We start from the raw sequence: 20,445 nt of genomic DNA, 5'->3' as shown, positions 1-20,445 counted from the left end.
TTTTGTATTTTTTAGTAGAGATGGGGTTTCACCATGTTGGCCAGGCTGGTCTCCAACTCCTGACCTCAAGTGATCCACCCAGCTCGTCTTCCCGAAGTGCTGGGATTACAGGCTGAGTCACGTGCTGCCTTAAGATTCTGTTTACAAGCCAGGTATGATGCTTGTTACTCGGGAGGCTGAGAGCTGCAGGATCAGTTGAGCCCAGGGGTTCAAGGCTGCAGTGAGCCGTGATTGCACCACTGCACTCCAGCCTGGGTGAAAGAGCGAGAGCACATCTCAAAAAAGAAAAGAGGGAAGGGAAGGGAAAGGAGGGGAAGGGGAAGGGGAAGAAGGGGAAGGGGAAGAAGGGGAAGGAGAAGGGCAAGGGGGAAAAGAAAGAAAGAAAATTTAAAAGTTAAATAAAACAAAATGAGAAACCAGAAACACAATAAACACTAGAACTCAAGATTGCAAAACACCAAATCTATATTTACACTTCCACATATAATAACATAACTTTAAGCTGAAATATATCATAAATAAAACAAGTAATGTCTACTGTTTGACAACTTAAGTATCAACAATTAAAATAAATCAAACTGGAATGAAATAAATACATAAACAAAATCCAACGAATTGTACCTCTATTATATGTACTGTTGTCTCAAAGAAAAAAAAACATATAAAACCAGTAGTATACCAATAGTTAATACTGATGGACACAAAAACATATTTTGAAGTACAAAGGGCTGTAGGAAAATAATTGGTATTTTCATACATTCAGAAATGTGGTTAAAGAGAGAAATCTGAAAGCCCAAAAAACTCCAGCATAACACAAATTGACTTGTTTTCAAATAGATTTGGTGATTTCTTTTTTTTAAATACAGGTTTAAATTCCAGCCCTCTATTATCACATACCCCCTTTTAAGATTTATGGTTCTAGTCACAGCAAGCTCTCTGTAACACTCATTGGATTAGGCAAAGATTGAGTCAATCACCTTGCAAATGTGTTAATCTTCAAAAATAGGCTATAAAAGTGCAAAACTATGAAAACAAAATCTAGATTATGTACATATGGCTCAGCTTGTGAACAGGAAAAAAGGTCAATAGTGTACACTTTCCTGATACAAAGCACTTCATTGCAACGCCAGCAGACTGATCTCAAATCACTTCTCCCTTGTCACACAGGAGCTAAGACTTCTATCAAGGAGGACATCTTACGTTGCATAATTTAAAAAGAAAAAAAAAAATCTTCTAGGACTTTACCCTTGCTCTATGGAGAACAGCGAGGCCAGAAAAATGAACAGTGCAAATTTATTTTTGAAAAAGTTTCTTAATAAAATATTTTGTGGTCACTACGCCCATGTACTAATAATCATGGACAGCACATTAAAGAACAAAAGTTTAAAATATCTAGGAAGCCAGCTGGTGGCCATCTTCTCTAAAACCCAAATTGCATGTGCACTGAGAAAAATGCTACTGCTTCATAACAACCAAAAATGGGAAGATAACTGAGGTCTAGAAACAGATTTTCTCTTTCTAGACTCCCAGGAGGCTCGGCCAGCAGTTCCTTATTCAGAATCAATGTGTCTATAATCAACTCTAGTTAATGTCCACAGTTCACCCAAATGCCAGATACATTAAGACTACCAAATACAAACCTAAAATGTTTCCCCAAGGATTTCCCTTAAAACTGTTCCCCAATATCTGCAATTCACAGGTATAATTTACCATTTTTGTTTTTATATACTAATTTAGGCACCCCCCCCCCCACTGAATCTTCCAACGAAAGTGATTGATAGAAACAAATATAAATAACTGCACATACAGTTTCTTATGTTTACACAATGTGTGGCTGCCCTACAGGGAAAACGCTTCTCTGTAGACACACTCTCTTAAAAATCCTACAAGCCATCCCAAGCCCCTCAGTCAAGGATTCTGGAGGTTCCAGGACAACCTGGAGAGGCGAGGAAGAAGGCGTCTTCCCCAGCTGAGATGCTGAAAGTTGCAATAAAATGCCAACTTCCAAATGGCTGACTCAATATCTGCAGCACGTGTATCATAGAGGGTCAATACTTTAACAATTTTAAGACAACAATAGATTTCGGAGGATTCAACATAATACAAAATCATTGACAGTTTAAAAAAAAAATACATTTTAAATGAAAGCACAATAGCAGAAACTGCTCCAAGTGATGAGCTGTATTAGAGAAAAGGAATACACACAGTATTTGAACAAGCAGGTTTACAACTTAAGATATTTACAGATTTTTACCTGAGGTGCAAGCATTATATACTTTTCCCCCATCCCACCCCACCCCACCCAAATGATTTCTTTTCAGCAGCGCTCAAGTATGCAAAAATTCCACTTCTTATTTGGTCGATTCTAAAAAAAATATTATTCAGGGACAAAATAGAGATTTCCAGTCCCCATGTGTGTAGGTTCCAACTGTTCCAACTAGTTTTTATTGCTATTTGGTACAAAAGTTAACAGAACAACTTTACAAAACTGTAGTGTTCCTTGCAGATTCCTTATATGTTTTATGTACAGTACAATCACAGCTTATTTCAGTAGCTTTCACCATTCGCTTCTCAAAGGATGAAGTAAAATTTAATTTCATGGAGAGTAAGCACTGACATCCACCAAGACCTAAGGAAAAAAACATTTTTTAAATGATTAAGATCAAAAATGAATACAGTTTAGAAAATTATTTATTTAAAAAAATATAATAAATAGAACCAAATTGACATAGAAATGCAATGGGTTCTGTTTGCTGTTTTCGAGATGGAGTCTCGCTCTGTCGCCCAGGCTGGAGTACAGCGGCACAATCTTGGCTCACTGCAACCTCCACCTCCCAGGTTCAAGCAATTCTCCTGTCTCAGCCTCCAAAGCAGCTGGGACTACAGGCATGCGCCACCACACCCGGCTAATTTTTTTGTATTTTTAGTAGAGACGGGTTTACCATGTTGGCCAGGCTGGTCTTGAACTCCTGACTTGAAGTGATCCGCCCACCGCGGCCTCCCAAAGTGCTGGGATTACAGGCATGAACCACTGCGCCCAACCCTGGGTTCTATTTAAGTTCAACTTTTGCCATGAATGTATTAGGAGAATAACTAATTAGATAATGCTGCAAACTTTGGAGCTACTTTTAGTAATTTAACTGAGATGACTTAACCAAGAATCAGAATTGAGTAAAAGGCGATTGCCATGCACAGGAAAATCCCAGCTACTCAGGAGGCTGCGGTGGGAGGACTGCTTGGGCGCAGGAGTTTGAGGCTGCAGTGAGCCAAGATCGCGCCACTGCACTCCAGACCCTGTCTCAAACAAACAAAACCAGTACGTGAGCTGGTCCTTAGGATCAGAAAGAAGAGGTTGAAAAGCAAAGACAATGCAGGCAGGCAGTTCTCCAGATGAAGGAAACAGAAGCAGAGAAGCTCAGAGCTCCCAGAGAGACACCAGCTCCAGATAAAGGAGCATGGCCATTTGCTACCACTTATCAGTCGTAATGGATGTTGCAAGTAACCTGCTACGAAAATCTGCTCCTTATAATTCATACGTTATTTTTTATGTTTTAATATAGAGTGGACTGAATCTTAATCCTGTGATGACAAAGCTTTGCTCCCTCGTGTTCTTCATCTATTATCCTAAGTAGGAGAAAAGGCTGCAGAACTGTGTAAGGCTCATGTTGCCCAGGGAGAACGTCATCTCGTTTCCCATGTGAGTCCCAGTGAAAAAATGACAGAAATTCCATCCTGGACCACGAGCATCTTTTCATCTTTGTATTCTAGCAGCCAGTAGGCACTCAGTAAAGAGCCTGCTCAATGAATATACAGTGATGGTTTTACGGGACAAGAGTTATCTGAGAAATAACTAAATCTGCGTGTGAGCCCTAAGCTTTCCATTTAACCTTATTGTTGCATGAGTCATAGTATAACCTGTACACAGACATCACACCTTCTGCCCGAGCTAATTAACTAAATATAAACTAACAAAACCAACACATATAATTCTGATACTACTAACTTGAGCCTTATGGGACGGGAGTGCACTACAATCAGACCATAAACATGTGAACCGCATGCTCACATACTTGCTCCTGTCCCAGTTCTCCTCCAACAGATAAGGACTTGCCAAGTCTTTGAACAAGCTCTTAACCTAGAACATTGGGCACAGAACCTGGATCTTTGCAGACCTAGGACAAAAACCAGGCTCCTGCCTCTCACAGACAAGAGGGAGGCTTTGAGCAAACTGCATAATCCACGCCTTGGTCTCATCTGAAAAGCATGCACAATACCTCCTAATGCTAGGTCACCAACTTTTTCTGTAAAGGGCCAGACAGTAAATAGTTTCAGCTTTGCAGGCCACATGGTCTGTCACAGCTGCCCAACTCTGCTGCTGCAGCAAGGAGGTAGCTACAGACCGTATGTTAACAGATGGGCATGGTCATGTTCCAATAAAACTTTACTGATGACGATGGGTGAAAAGCTAGTTTGCTCATCCCTTACCTAAGCCCTCTGCTGCAACAGAATTAAATGAAATCTTGATTATAAAACACTTCATTCAATGCCTAGCACAAAGTAAATGCTCAGTAAATTCCAGTCACCATGACTGTTTTTCCTATTATTTTCACTAATATCCAAAGATCCTGAGGACTCTAATTTTAAACACCAAAAAAAATCAAAATCAAACTTAGAAACAATTTTGTTACACTATATTAGACAAGTTAACTGCTTATTTCCAATCAAGTAAACTCAATCCCCACCCCCCTCTTTTTTTTAAGACAGAGTCTTGCTCTGTCACCCAGGATAGACTGCAGTGGCACAATCTGCAATCTGCAACGTCCGCCTCCTGGGTTGTTCAAGCGGTTTTCCTGCCTCAGCTTTCTGAGTAGCTGGGACTACAGGTACCCGCCACCACACCCGGCTAATTTGTGTATTTTTAGTACAGACGGGTTTCACCATGTTGGCCAAGCCGGTCTCAAATGCTTGACCTCAGGTGATCTGCCTGCCCTGACCTCCCAAATGGCCACCGCGCTCAGCCAATTCAGTGTTTTTAATTGAAACATATGCTCACCTTTTTTCCCCCAAATTAGTGAATCAAGTTTTTTTGTCATTTGGTCGATAATGTGCATTCCCAATAAAATTCTCATAGTTTCTCTTTTGTACCATGCTGTTAGATAAGTGTTGATATGACACAGGCCTTTTTCCTGATTGGGAAAGAAAAAAAAAAATTTAGAGTTAAGGTCAAACAATTAGGTAAGATGTGTATAGGTTGTAGAAAATCCGTTTTCAAAATTCCTGACACTGATAATGTAATCACAACACATAAGTCACATAGTGGCATGCGAGTTTTCAGTTACAGCTGAATTGTGTTTATGACACTTGTTAGCACAAATGTGGTTGATGTCACTAAAACTAAAATTGTCACTAGAAAGAATTAAAAAGAATTAAAAAATGGTATCACAAAATACTTGAAACCTATATGCATCATGAACCAAACTATGTAAAAGTGTTGCTTCTTTTTTTTTAATCATTTAAAAGGGGATTTGTCAGCCTGGGCAACATGGTGAGACCTCTTCTCTACTAAAAATAAAAAAGTAGCTCGGTAGGGTGGCATGCACCTTTAGTCCCAGCTACTCAGGAGGCCGAGACGGAAGGACGGAAGGATTGCCTGAGCCCCAGAGGTCAAGGCTGCAGGGAGCCATGATTACACCACTGCACTCCAACCTGGGCAACAGAGTGTGACCCTGTCTCAAAGAAGGGGCAGGGGGGAGAAAAAAAAGGAGGATCTGACTTGCAATACACAGAGCCTTTCCCCCTTTAGGACAAAGTTTTGATTCCCGTCCATTTTAAGCACCATGGGGGGGAAAACGAACCTTTTTAACCAAAAGGCAGTAAAAATTACTATGTCATCACAATTTTTATAAAATCTACTGAAGTGTGTGAAAGCAATTGTTTTTTAATTTGCTATCTCTACCGAACCAATCAGCATCAAGCAAATCTTGATAGAGTGTTGTCACCACACAGAAGCCTCAGTTTGAAACTAACACAAACTGAAATGTGTAAAACCAATTCCGTCTCCTTGGGGAGCACAAACCAGCAGAGCCTCTGTCTGATAAAGGAAGCCGCTGTGGTTTGATCAAGTTTGCCAAGGGGAAGACATCCCTGGGACACTGAGCTACTTTTTTTTTTTTTTTTTTTTTTTTTTTTGAGACGGAGTCTCGCTCTGTCACCCAGGCTGGAGTGCTGTGGCCGGATCTCAGCTCACTGCAAGCTCCGCCTCCCAGGTTCACGCCATGCCATTCTCCTGCCTCAGCCTCCCGAGTAGCTGGGACTACAGGCGCCACCACGTCGCCCAGCTAGTTTTTTGTAGTTTTTAGTAGAGACGGGGTTTCACCGTGTTAGCCAGGATGGTCTCGATCTCCTGACCACTGAGCTACTTTTTTACACACACAGGTATGTGCCAGACGCCTGTACGAAGTGACGCCACCAGGACACGTTTCCATGGGGAAAACCCCAGTCATTATAAGGTCAACAATGTACCTACGGGGAAAGTAAGGCTGGTTTCAAATTTATAACAGTTGTCTCTAATTATCCGAAGGGCACTGGCTCCAGGACCACCCCCCGGCCCCTGCCCCACCAACAGATACCAAAATCCATGGATGCTCAGGTTCTGAATATAAAAGCATCATATTTGCAGTATTCATAGTATTTACAGTACAATTTTTTTTTTTTTGAGATGGGAGTCTCACTCTGTCCCCCAGGCTGGAGTGCAATGGCACAATCTCAGCTCACCACAACCTCCGCCTCCCGGGTTTCAAGTGATTCTCCTGCCTCAGCCTCCCGAGTAGCTGGGATTACAGGCACATGCCACCACATCCATCTAATTTTGTATTGTTACCAGAGATGAGGTCTCTCCATGTTGGTCAGGCTGGTTCCCAAAGTCCTGGGATTACAGGCGTGAGCCACCACGCCCGGCCTTGTAGTACTATTAATTTGTAGTATTTGGAGTGTAACCTATGCACATCCTCGCATATACTTTTTTTCTGAGACAGAGTCTCGCTTTTTAGCCCACGCTAAAGTGCAGTGGCACAATCTAGACTTACTCACTGCAACCTCTGCATCCCTGATTCCAAACAACTCTCATGCCTAAGCCTCCCAAACAGCTCAGATTACAGGTGCCCGCCACCACACCTAGCCAATTTTTGTATTTTTAGTAGAGGCGGGTTTTCGCCAATGTTGGCCGGGCTGGTCAAATTCCTGGCCTCAATCGAGCTGCCCACCTCAGCCTCCCAAAGCACTGGGATTACAGACGTGAGCCACCACATCCAGCCCCTCCCATATACTTTAAATCATCTCTACATTGCCGGGCATGGTGGCTCATACCTGTAATCCCAGCACTTTGTGAAGGAGATACGGGTGGATCACCTAAGGTCAGTAGTTCGAGCCCAGCCTGACCAACATGGCGAAATGCCATCTCTACTAAAAATACAAAAATTAGCCTGGCGTGGTGGCGGGTGCCTGTATCCAAACTACTTGGGAGGCTGAGGCAGGAGAACTGCTTGAACCCAGGAGGTGGAGGCTGCAGTGAACTGAGATCATGCCACTGCACTCCAGCCTGGGCAACAGAGCAATACTCCATCTCAAAAAACAAAAAAAAAATCATCTCCTTCATTATTTATAACACCTAATATGAAGTAAATGCTATGTAAATAGTTGTTACACTGTATTATCTAGGTAATATGGACAAGAAAAGGAAATCCACAGATGTTCAGTACAGATGAAACCATCCCATTTTCCCCTGAAATATTTCAGTCCCACAGCTGGTTGAATCCACTGAGGCACAACCCAAGGATATGGAGGGCTGATGACATTTAACAGCATAACGGTTCACAAGACCATTTAACGGTTCACAAAACCACTTACTGGGCGCCCCCCCATTCTGCCCTGTGTGGGAAGCATGTGACGTGAAGTGTACATGTAAAACGTGGTTTCTGCTCTTAAGAAGTTTACAGGCCAGCAGGGAGTGGTAAAACACCCGAGGAAGAACCCCCAGGCTGGGCGTGGTGACTCACACCTGTAATCCCAGTACTTTGGGAGGCCAAGGACGGCGCATCGCCTGAGGTCAGGAGTTCAAGACCAGCCTGGCGCAGGTGCTGAAACTGTCTCTACTAAAAATATAAGAATTAGCTGGGGCCGGGCGTGGTGGCTCAAGCCTGTAATCCCAACACTTTGGGAGGCCGAGATGGGTGGATCACGAGGTCAGGAGATCGAGACCATCCTGGCTCACACCGTGAAACCCCGTCTCTAAACAAAAAAACAAAAACTAGCCGGGTGAGGTGGCGGGCGCCTGTAGTCCCAGCTACTCGGGAGGCTGAGGCAGGACAATGGCGTAAACCCGGGAAGCGAAGCTTGCAGTGAGCTGAGATCAAGCCACTGCACTCCAGCCTTGGCAACAAGAGCGAAACTCATCTCAAGAAAACAAAACAAAACAAAAAAAACCCCGCAACTCCAGGTGGATTGGCAGTGACTACTGAGCACGCCATAAATGTGCAAAGGAAGAAAAAGGGCTGCGATGAAGTGAGGCAAGCTGGGGCCTAAATTGGCTGCATCTGGAATTTCAACAGCAAGACAAGAATGGACTAGATAGACCAGTGTTCTCACCCGCTGTTTCCATGATCACTCCCACAACAGAAAAATAAAATGAACAAGAAAAATTACTCAAGAGTAAGGCTGGGTATGGTGGCTCACGCCTGTAATCCTGGCATTCTGGGAGGCCGAGGCAGGAGGATCACTTGAGGCCAGGGGTTTCAGACCAGCCTAGGCAACAAAGCAAATCCCTGTCTCACAAAAAAATAAATTTAAGTTAGCCAAGCGTGGTGGAGTGCATCTGTAGTCTCAGATTACTTGGAAGGCCAACGCAGGAGGATCACCTGAGGCCAGGAGTTCAAGACCAGCCTGGGCAACTCCATCTCTACAAAAAAAAAATTGAACAATCAGCTGTGCATGGTAGCAGCACATACAGTCTCAGCTACTTGGGAAGCTGAGGCAGGAGGATCTCTTGAACCCAAGAATTCCAGAGTACAGTAAGCTATGATTACACCACTGCACTCCAACCTGGATGACGGAGCAAGACCCTTTCTCTAAAAATAAAATAAGACTAAACAATTAAAAAGAATAAAATAGGCCGGGCACGGTGGCTCAAGCCTGTAATCCCAGCACTTTGGGAGGCCGAGACGGGCGGATCACGAGGTCAGGAGATCGAGACCATCCTGGCTAACACGGTGAAACCCCGTCTCTACTAAAAAATACAAAAAACTAGCCGGGCGAGGTGGCGGGCGCCTGTGGTCCCAGCTACTCGGGAGGCTGAGGCAGGAGAATGGCGTGAACCCGAAAAGGCGGAGCTTGCAGTGAGCTGAGATCCGGCCACTGCACTCCAGTTTGGGTGACAGAGCGAGACTCTGTCTCAAAAAAAAAAGAATAAAATATTCAGGGCGAGAGTTCAACCCACAGAGTTAAGTAAGCTTTGGAGGACCACAAACCACTGCCGTATCTAAGAATGCTTCTCTCCGTGACCCCCAAGAACTCTGTGCTGCCCACCCCCGACCCTTGGGATTGGTACCATCTCCAAGGAGAATGCATGGATTAGCTGTTAGTCACCGTAGGCATCACTGCCATTTAAACACACTACCCCTCATGCAATACCTTCTAACGTCGAGCTGGATGCTGGACTACTAGCAGGCACACAAGTATAAAGCGGCCCGGAGCCACCGTAGGGCTTCTGAACCGTCAGCACATTTGGAGAATCGACCTCGCTGGAGCTCAGGAACCTCGGTTTGGGAGGCAGCGCTGGCGACGGATACACGCAGTCCTGCGGTAACAGTGAGGTGATGCCTCTGACCATGTGGTACTTGGGAAGGTCATAGCCTCTTCTGTAAGTGGCCCCAGGCTGGTCAACATCAAGGGCAACCACGGTGGACTTCAGTCTTTTTGGAAGAGGTTCACCAAATTCTGCTGCAGTGGTGCTGGCACTCCGATTACAGAAATAGTCTCTTCCTGGAGGTGCCCACGGGCTGTCGTTCTTGGGAGGGTAGTCGATGGAACCATTGATGTTACTGCTGCCGAGGGTGGGTTGAGAAGGAGCTACTGGGAGAGGTTTCAATTTTGTCTCAGGTCTTTTTGTCTTATCCGGTGCAGGGGAAACACTGGTTTTAGGAAACATCTCAGATTGCTGTTGTCTGGTGGCGGCCCCTTGGACCCCCACATTCTGCTGTGGTCTGTGGGACTTCAGGTTACTTGGGGCTAAAGTGCTAGAGTCTATCCCTGAAGTCAGAGGGGCCTTGCCTGGCCCAGGAGGGCTCTGCTTCCCCTTCGCAGATGGCAGGGATTTAGACTGCGCTGGGAAAGCAGACTTCGGCTTGGGTTTACAGAAACTAGAGAGGGGAGGCACATCTTTTCCCAGCAACGCTGGCGGGCACCCGGTACGTCGACTTCTAAGCGAGGGCTTGTTTCGACAGTTTTTATGAACGTCAGGATTGTATTTATGCTCCAGTCTCTGGTGCATCATTAAAACTTCTGGATAAAATGTCTTGAAGGTACAAAATGGACAGGTGATACTTGGAATTAAACTTTTGCTCAAAGAAATTGCCGGGCAATTGTGAAGAGCCCCCAGGGATAAATTTAAAGGTTTTTCGTGACAATCCACACTTGGCCTGTATCTGCAGTCAGCTGCAGTCTCCGTTTGCTTCTCTTTGGGGTTAACTTCAAGGTTATGGGTGGTACTGCCGTCCGGAGGAGGAGTAACATCCGCCTTGGTTCTACAGATGAGGTTATTTGCCTGAGTTTCAACTGCTGATCTCTTTTTTAACAGGTCCAGGTAAGCAGCGGTAGGGTTTTTATTCACTTTATCAGCACTGTCATCAGCTGCATTTTTATGGAAATCCTGAGTATCTTTGTGTGCTGGTGAGAGGACAGCGCTGCTCAGAACATTCTGAAAAACAGAAGGCATCTCCTTAAGCTGCTTTGCAGGTGGACTGCCTGTAACATCTTTGGCACCATCAAAAAATCTTTTCAAATTTTTGGTTTGCGCACTGTCAGCGGTTAACAGTGCATCTTCAGCGTCCTGATTTTTGCCGTCACTCTTAACTTCAGCAGCAGCATCGGCTTGCTTCTCCTTGTGGTGTCTCTCCAAGTGATACCTCAGAGATGTCTTCTGCGCTGCAGCATATTCACAAAATTCACATTTGTATGGTTTTTCACCTAAGGCAAGAAATGGCACTTTATTATAGAAGTGTACCAAAAGCACTTAAAGAGAGCAAACGGCTATTTACTGAGAAAACAGGCTTCTTTCCTCCATTTGCTTTCTCTATCTGCTATCACAAAGTATTTCTTATCAGTTCTTTATCACCCTTACTGTAATGAATATTTGAAATTGTGAATACCTATCTTCCGTAGAAGAATTAACAGCAACACTTCTAACTCATTTAATCTTCCTAATAGCCCTAAGGAAATAGGTATTATTCCACTTTTACAGTGAAGAAAACTACAAGCACCAAAAGGTTAAATCACTTGCCCAAGGGTGCACAGATAGTAAGTGGAAGAGATGACATTTCAAATCTACACAGCCTCCTACACCATGATGTCATAGCTCCTTCCACAATCTCAAGACTACTAAATAGATTCTCATTTCATTCTCAATCATAAAGACATAAGATGCAGCATTTTAAAATATTGTAGTTTTAATAAGATGAGAGTCAGGATACAGCAGTCATAAACTAAACAAATGAACTTTGTCCAGGCGTGGTGGCTCACGCCTGTAATCCCAGTGGGAGGCCAAGGTGGGTGGATCACTTGAGGTCAGGAGTTCGAAACCAGCCTGGCCAGCATGGTGAAACCCCATCTCTACTAAAAATACAGAAATTAGCCAAGTGTGTTGCCAGGCGCCTGTAATCCCAGCTACTGGGGAGACTGAGGCAGAAGTACTGCTTGAACCAGGGAGGCGGAGGCTGCAGTGAGCCGAGATTGCACCACTGCACTCCAGCCTAGGTGACAGAGCAAGACTCCATCTCAAAAGACAAAAAAGAAATGAACTTCAAATAAGAACAATGGCTCAAATTACAATGGCACTAAAAGAATAATAATAACCGCTGTAATCAACATGCTACATATTTATCCTTAAGCTAGTCCAAGGATCTGGCAGAGTATCTGAACACCACCACCAAAAAAATCAGATAGATAACTACATAATTTTTTTTTTTTTTTTTTTTTTGAGACGGAGTCTCGCTCTGTTGCCCAGGCTGGAGTGCAGTGGCCAGATCTCAGCTCACTGCAAGCTCCGCCTCCCGGGTTCATGCCATTCTCCTGCCTCAGCCTCCCGAGTAGCTGGGACTACAGGCGCCCGCCACCTCGCCCGGCTAGTTTTTTGTATTTTTTAGTAGAGACGGGGTTTCACCGTATTAGCCAGGATGGTCTTGATCTCCTGACCTCGTGATCCGCCCGTCTCGGCCTCCCAAAGTGCTGGGATTACAGGCTTGAGCCACCGCGCCCGGCCGTAACTACATAATTTTTAACTAATGCATGGTTAAAAATATAAAAGTTCTTTACCTGTATGCGTTCTGAGATGAATATTGAGGTAATAATTTGAACGGAAAAACTTTCCACAATAACTACACTCTCTTGAAGATGTAAGATGCTTTATTTTTCCTCCATCATCATTTTTATCTTAAAGGAAAAACAGAAATATTTATATAAGAAGGTAGCTGAAGTACGTGAATAACGCATGCTGACTTAAATATTGACAAACATTTTTGGAAAGCATGAAAAAATTCTTTTATATAACACCGGGTTAGAACAAAAAGGCTAGACACACACCAAATGCTGTTCTGAGGCTGTCTGAAGTTTCAGAGTGTTGTAACGTGGTTTTGTTTTGTTTTTTCTGGGTACAGCAGAGTACACTATTAAAGATTCAGTTCTTTGATTGCCTTAATCACAAGAAAGATCATTTAACAGACTGAATTGTCCGGGCAGCTTCCGGTTCTCAGTATCTCTGTGAGCAGGCAGGATCTGGCAAACCGAAGGTGGACATACATACTGGCGGGAAAAATGATCTTCTTCAGAATCATTTGGAAAAATGAGCCCATTACAAACCACCAACCTCCATGGGAAAAATAAGCCGTTTAAGGTTAAGATGATTAAACAAGTGACCACTAGAGGGCAGCAGGCACAACTTAATCTTTAACAGAAAAGAAAGTTTGGCATGGGGCAAGCACCCAGGAAAGTTTGTCAAAATTTAGCAAAGTTTTGGAAAGCAGGCTGTATTGTCCACAAACACTCCTGTGGGAGAAACAGATCTGACAAATGAAAACCTGTCCCTAAATGACACAGTGTTTGGCTTCAGTCTCTGCAGGACAATAGGACAATATGTCTCACGTGCATCAGTGAAGTCCACTCGAAGGCGGACAGAACTTCAAACACACACCAGCCCTCCAAAAGACTGAGAGGTGCTGCCGTTAAGATACCACTCCAACACATGTGAATGTTTAACTTTTAAATAAATGTCCCCTTACTGTAGATCATATGACTATCCACCTGTAAGACAGAGACACCCTTGATCTATAGTCTAAAGAAAGACTTAAAAAAAATTTTACCTGCTCTTCTTAAATCTTAAAAAAGCCAGGTTGATAGTACAATATGATAAATCCGGACTACTAAGATAATGTAAGTTTAGGAAAATCAATTCCCCAAATACAGAATGGCCAGCTTTGTTTTCTTACAATTATACCCAAACTAGCTGGGTTTATAACTGGCTGTTGTTGCAATTTCCAACTCCCAACTATGTGTCAGGATTTATGGTATGTTGCGTCACATCCAAAAAGCTATGAAATGCCTTTTCTTTAGAACAAAGGACGTGACATTTCCACATCTACCTGGTTTCTGCTCTTTCAAGCATCACCTCTGACTTTACAGTTATATTTTTTAAAGGACTATGATCTTTTTACAAATAGGCCATTCAAATTGTCCTTGGGAGGTGGAAGACAAGGGTCAATGAACCATTTTGCAAACAGGGAAATAGTGGCAAAGAAAGGTTAAGCAACTCATAATTGGTCACAAAACAATGCAGTGGTAGAACGAGAACTCAATGCCAAGCTGTGGTGCTTCCACCCACAGCCAGGCATTCGGTCCTGCCTGATGATCTAGCCCGTGTTTTCCACACCACCTACCAAAACCGGCCTCTTCATTTCTTTCAGGGCACTGGGGCATCTCACAAGGCCCTCACCACAGTACCGGCACTAGCAGAAACCACTTAGCTTAACTGGAGTCTGTGTTTAAAGCCTCTTTTTATGATGCCAGTAAGACATCAGATTTGTAGTATGCTAAGTGCTAGGTTTCCTGTGTCCCAGGAAACTCAAAAACATTCTAAAGATTTGATAGACAGACTACAGTTCTCATGTCAATCACATGATCAGAAAAGGAACTGGCACCTCCTGAAGAGCAGGTGAAGGACTCGAGTCCGATCAACTGTGTGGGCAAATTCACCGTGGGTCTCATACACACAGTTCTCCAAAGAATTCACATACACAGCCAAGTTACACTGAGAGGAGGAGGCACTTGTTTGAACCGAGGACCACTTTAATAAAGGCTTCCCCAAGACCAATTCATGTTCTCATCATTCACTTGTCAATTATGGTCTGCCCATCAGGCGTCTTTTTCAACTGTTTGAAGCAGCAGGATCCTCTATTCAAACAAAATATTAAACTCTGATAGGAGCAGCTCTGGCTACAATGAGGATGGGCACAACTCCAAACACAGGTGGAATCCTTTGCCCTAGATAACGCCCACCAGGGTTCAGGAATATTATGTGAGCATGCCTTCAGTGATTGCCTTCTGTTTCTATACATGCCATTAGTACACTGAAAATTTTGCTGACCAGATGAGCTTTCTTAAAAATGTCTTGGTGTGCCCACATTCCTTGTATTTTATGACAAATCATTTGGGTTCCTGAGGTACCTATTAATGGATACCAGCTTGCCAGACAGAAAGGATAGGGTTTCGGACAGCACCAAATGGCTGCCCAAATAATATTCCTGGCTCTTGTTGATCATCACTCCCAGTACCTTTTTTTTTTTTTTTTTTTTTTTTTTTTTTTTTTTTTTTTTTTTTTTTTTTTTGAGACGGAGTCTTGCTCTGTCGCCCAGGCTAGAGTGCAGTGGCTGGATCTCAGCTCACTGCAAGCTCCGCCTCCCGGGTTTACACCATTCTCCTGTCTCAGCCTCCGGAGTAGCTGGGACTACAGGCGCCCGCCACCTCGCCCGGCTAGTTTTTTGTATTTTTAGTAGAGACGGGGTTTCACCATGTTAGCCAGGATGGTCTCGATCTCCTGACCTTGTGATCCGCCCGTCTCGGCCTCCCAAAGTGCTGGGATTACAGGCTTGAGCCACTGCGCCCGGCCACTCCCAGTACCTTTTATGACCACTGGAAATTCACTCCAGATAAGGTTTTACCTTACATGAAGGCTAGGGTCTCTCAATGTTGAAACTATTGATACTTGGGACCAGATAATTCTTTGATGATGGGGCTGTCCTGTGCATTGTACCATACTGAGCAGCGTCCCTGGCCTCTGCCCACTGGATGCCACTAGGCGCACACGCACACGTGCATGCACTGTACACCCCCACACACAGTATAACAACCAAAATGCCTCCAGACATTGCCAGATACTGACTGGGAGCAAAATCATCCCAGTTAAGAAGCAGTGCATTTGGATTGGATGCACATTTTTTAAAAAAAAGCGTGTTTTTTGAGTAAAACGTTCAACGTTTAAAAAAAAAACACACACACAAGATTTTCAGAACAAGGAGACCTTTTAACTCAACCCTGTTATTACAGAAATGAGAAAATTAAGGCCCTGAGAAGTTAAATGGCTTACACAGAGTGATACCAAAAAGAGCCTGGATTTGACTCTGCCTCTCCAAACTCCACTCCTGGCCAGCGTTGTCTAGAGATGGGAAGAGGGGGGAGACAGACAGACAGACAGACACAGGCGGAACAGCACGGGAGGGAGACAGGGCAGCTTACCCAGATGGATTCCTTCGGGAAGCCCATCCTCAGATCCATCTTCAGAACCACCTTCCCCTCGATCCATGGCTCCATTTTCATCCAGAGGGGTGGCGAGGTCAGGAGAGCATGTCCCCGGCTGCCTCCCGTCCACAGACATGGTGGGCGACTCCGCGCCAGCCCTCCGGTCCTTCTTGTGGACCCTCGAGTGCAAGACCAGCTGGTGGTAGGTTCTGAAAGCTTTGCCGCACTCGGAGCAGTGCGTGGGCTTCTCCTTGCTGCTGGGTAACTTGGGATCCGCGTCCACGGAGGGCGCGTCACCGTTGGAGGGTCGGCACTTCTCTTTCTCTTGCGAGAGGCCTGTACAACTGCCCTTATTTTCTCCAAGCTCCTTCTCGGAACTCGAATCATCGTTGTCGGTGCTCCCTTCTTGTCCCGATTCCTTCACTTCTTCTTGGCAAATGGCAACTTTTCCTTTGGTAGCCAGCTGCCAAGCCTGGAAGGTGGTGAACGGATCGAGCTGAGGTATGCATTTGACAAGCTTCTTCCCCGTTTCAGTGTGAGATTTTGGTCTCAAGTTGAACAACCGCAGGAAGTCTTCTCTGGAGGACGACATTCCTTCTTGTGGCGAGTCTGTCTGCGTGCTGCTGGTACCGAGCGCAGTTTTTTTGGTGTGCACCTTGCTGTGCTCAATTAGATTTTCTTTATTTGTAAATAGGAAGCCACAAACCATGCAGATTTTGTAAGGAGAGGGGATGCTCTCAGCCGCGTGCACCTGGACGACCTCGTTGATCGTTGCCGGACTCTCCAAGCCTTGCTGCAGTTTGCTCCTGGCCCCCGATTTGCCATTATGTGTCCGCATGTGATTTTTAAGAAACCAAGGCTCCTTGAATCTTCTTCCGCACATGTTACACCCGTAAGTGAAAGAATCTTTGTGTGTCCTCATGTGGATCTCAACATCAAAAGCGACTCTAAATGTCTGCCCGCATACCTCACAGCTGAAGTCTTCATTTTCCTTGCAGTTCTTTTCCTTAGGAGGTTCTGTTCGTACTTGACTTTTATCAAGCGGACTAAGATACTCTGCTTCAACCCGAAGAACTGCTGGTTCACAAAGGGTAGGCCGGTGTTGCATTAAGACATGTTTATTAAGGTCTTCTGAATGTGTGAAGGTCTGGCTGCAGAACATGCAATCCAAGGGCATATACCCCTCTATTTGGATGACATTTTTTTCTTGCGTAGCTCGGAATGGAACAACAGCGGTCCCTTTCATTGACATGGCGTCCTCCATCTCCATCTGACTGCCAAGAGAGCTGCCAATCACTTCTGGCCCATCCATGTACATCAAGAGGGATTGAGTTGGCATGTTTCCTGTTGCTTTCGATTGCATATAATCTCAAAGTTCCCTTGGGGAATTTCTGGAGTTGGAATAAGGCCACTTGTAAGACTTGTCACTCACCCCTCTAACAGCTCTGGGCTTCAAAAACCAGAACAAATATTTATTAGAAAAGTTCAAAAGAAAGTGTATAGTCCTCTAACTTCTTCGGAACTTTTAGGAAGCTCAGTGGTGGTGTCACTGGTTCTTTCCACAAACAAGGCATACAGACTCCCCAATGCTTTGATTCAAATATGAATCAGCACAAAGCATTAGTTCTTTGTCTCCATTGAATGAGTGTTTCAATTGAGCAAGAAGTCAATCCCAGCAACCTGGAGACAAGGGATTTCCAAACCCTAGAGGAAAAAAAACAGAAATGGTTAGCTACACTCAGAGCAAAGAGAAGGCTGGTGTGGGTGAGTCATACGGTCTTTTCCATGCAGCAGAGAAGATACCTAATTCAATTGCTTCACTTTTAACTAATATACACAGCATCCTGTTAAACATGCTTGTTAATTAAATCATTGGCATTTTATCCAGTCAGTACACTTATTAAATCAGAATTTCATCCAGTTAAAATCCAGTTTAAATCAGTGCTTTACTGACTTAAATCTAAAATGTCAAGTTTTAGGTCAGAAATGGTTAAACTCAGCTGAACACATTTTAAATGTCACTAAAGATGCACATGTGGATGCCATCAACAGCCTTCCTAAATCTAAAGACTGTAAGAACTGTGAAAATTAAGATGAAAAAATTTAGTAAACTAAAAAAATTTAAATCCAGTGTATATAAAACAATTTACAATGTTTTGTATACAAGCAAATCTGCATCCAAGAAATCTAAGTGCCCAAACACACCCTCAGAGATTGCACATACAGAGACCAACAAAATGAGCACAGAAATACAGAAACTTTTCCTAAAATCCCCATTCAAGAAATATGAAACACCTCAGAATGGTCCCTCATCTTGGGCAGGGGAACCCTGATATATTCTGGTTCACTGTATATTCCAAACCTCAATCCACTGTTCAAATCCCGGCTTGCTTTCAACAACTTTCTGCCTTCAACAAGCACTGGGTGGGGCTTCCTAGTCCAAACAACAAATAGGGAAAGACATACACAAAGCTCCTTTGTGAATGTATAGATTTAAAATAAAATCCTCAAACAGGGCTGTTTCAACAGGGCTTAGTCTTTCATCAGAAAATGGGTCCTCTTGTTTTTTAATCTACCTTTCACATCATGCACTGGCCAGGTGGAAAATTACTTTATGTAGCTCTGCTGCTTCTGGTTTAGAAGCTAATTTTTCACTCCTGGAGAAGAATTAACTTCTAAAGCCAATACCCTCTGCCTTTATGGCAAACATTGGATAGGCATTGTTTTTAAATAGTCCCAACTACTTAAAACTTAAGTCAGTTAATTCCACCCAAGAAAACCAAAAGGCATGCAAACTACTCCCAGCAAAGTAACCATAAAAAACAAAAACATACTTTATTTTCCTCCCTCTCTCTACTTCCTTAAAGAGTAAGGAGGGCCTGTAGGTTCAGAGAAGGCAAGGAAACATCTCCTCCTTTACACTCAGAAATAAATTCTCATACTCCTTGTTATCTTAAGTTTTGAATGAACTAGATCTTTAACATTAAGCTTTTCTAAATAAGACTGCAGATCAAGGATTAGGGTAAAAGAAAGAATGTCCTGAAGTCTTTTCTTTGTTGCAATCATAATGGAGGATCAACACATGGGCTGGTGACCGACCAGCTTGGGTGTGATATAATAGAACACTCCAGAGACCCGAGTTCTAGTCACAACCTTCAAGCTGTCACTGCCACATACCACATCCTTCTATTACGTATTTAATGCAGTTGGTTAAACTATAGGATGGCCTTTACAGTTCCAATATTCTGTGATTCTGGGGATAGATCTACACACTGAAAAGAATATTCAATTACTCTGCTCATCAGAATGTGAAGTGATATTTGGACATGAGTCTGACAACTTAGGTTTCTATACACAGATGTTTAAGTTTCATTTGCTTATTCAACAAGTATTTAGTGAATGCCAGCATCCCAGGCAGTATTTTAACTGAATAACAGCACATACCCTAGAAAAACAGTTATCAAACTCTGACAACGTTTTCCCTGGCCAAGAACAAAGACTCATTTATTTGAGGTCATTCCTACTTTTAGATGCTAAAATACGCTTTATTTTTCAAAAAATCAAATAGTGGCAATAGGCAATAGTGGAGTTTTTTGTTTTGTTTTGTTTTGTTTTTAAATGTCCTTATTTAGCAAAATCAAAGATAGGTGAGAATTTGGGGAAAAAAACATCTAAGTTAGTCCCTATGTCAGCTCTCAACATTATACTGTATTTTAGAAACTTGACTAATATGTAAAACTGTAATTTTGGGGAACTCCACTTCTCTACTGACATCCTTTCCAAAAACAAGACACCAGCTCTACACTCAGTCTCGGGATCAGAAATAAGATGTGAGGCTGGGCACAATGGCTCACGCCTGTAATCCCAATGCTTTAGGAGGCCGAGGTGGGTGGATCACCTGAGGCCAGGAGTTGGAGACCAGCCTGGCCAACATGGTGAAACTCCTTATCTGCTAAAAATACAAAAATTAGCTGGGCATGGTGATACACACCTGTAATCCCAGCTACTTGGGAATCACTTGAACACAGGAGGTAAGATTACAGTGAGCCAAGATCGCACCACTGCATTCCAGCCTGGGCAACAGAGTGAGACTTTGTCTCCCCCCAAAAAAAAAAGAAAGAAAGAAAAGAAACATGATGGAGTGTAACTTTATTATTTCCCACTCAGGGAAACAGCATAACTTACTGAAAACATTTACTACTAGAAGGATGTTTTGGTTCCAATTCTCAATTACCTGAAGTTACCATCACTCTCCACCCAAGACCTTGTAGGATTATTTCACTGCAGTGAAGGACAATGAAGGAGGTTCAGTGGGAAACGATCTTAGAAGAGAGGAAGCTTCCACTTTGCCTGGGAGGGTGAACAGCCTGGGAGACCTGGAGATGAGGG

The 20,445-nt window shown here is 43.6% G+C and overlaps 1 protein-coding gene across 7 annotated transcripts in view; it reads right to left on the bottom strand.

Annotated features, from left to right (window-relative positions):
- Positions 1-447: 447 nt before the first annotated feature.
- The window catches only part of ZNF217 (zinc finger protein 217), a 43,587-nt gene continuing 23,589 nt past the window's right edge, over positions 448-20,445 (bottom strand). For all 7 annotated transcript variants that reach the window (XM_030914619.1, XM_030914620.1, XM_030914621.1 and 4 more), the window contains 5 exons: positions 16,054-17,760; positions 12,583-12,699; positions 9,685-11,238; positions 5,054-5,186; positions 448-2,629 (listed from right to left, as the gene is read on the bottom strand). In XM_030914619.1, coding sequence (XP_030770479.1) covers positions 5,077-5,186; positions 9,685-11,238; positions 12,583-12,699; positions 16,054-17,419 — 3,147 coding nt within the window. In that variant the 5' untranslated portion in view covers positions 17,420-17,760 and the 3' untranslated portion in view covers positions 448-2,629; positions 5,054-5,076. The remainder of the gene's footprint in view (positions 2,630-5,053; positions 5,187-9,684; positions 11,239-12,582; positions 12,700-16,053; positions 17,761-20,445) is intronic.

The sequence above is a fragment of the Rhinopithecus roxellana genome, chromosome 13 (genome assembly GCF_007565055.1).
Source record: "Rhinopithecus roxellana isolate Shanxi Qingling chromosome 13, ASM756505v1, whole genome shotgun sequence".
Lineage (NCBI taxonomy): Eukaryota > Metazoa > Chordata > Mammalia > Primates > Cercopithecidae > Rhinopithecus > Rhinopithecus roxellana.
Note: the sequence above shows the minus strand (reverse complement) of the source record. Positions and strands in the feature narration are given on the sequence as shown.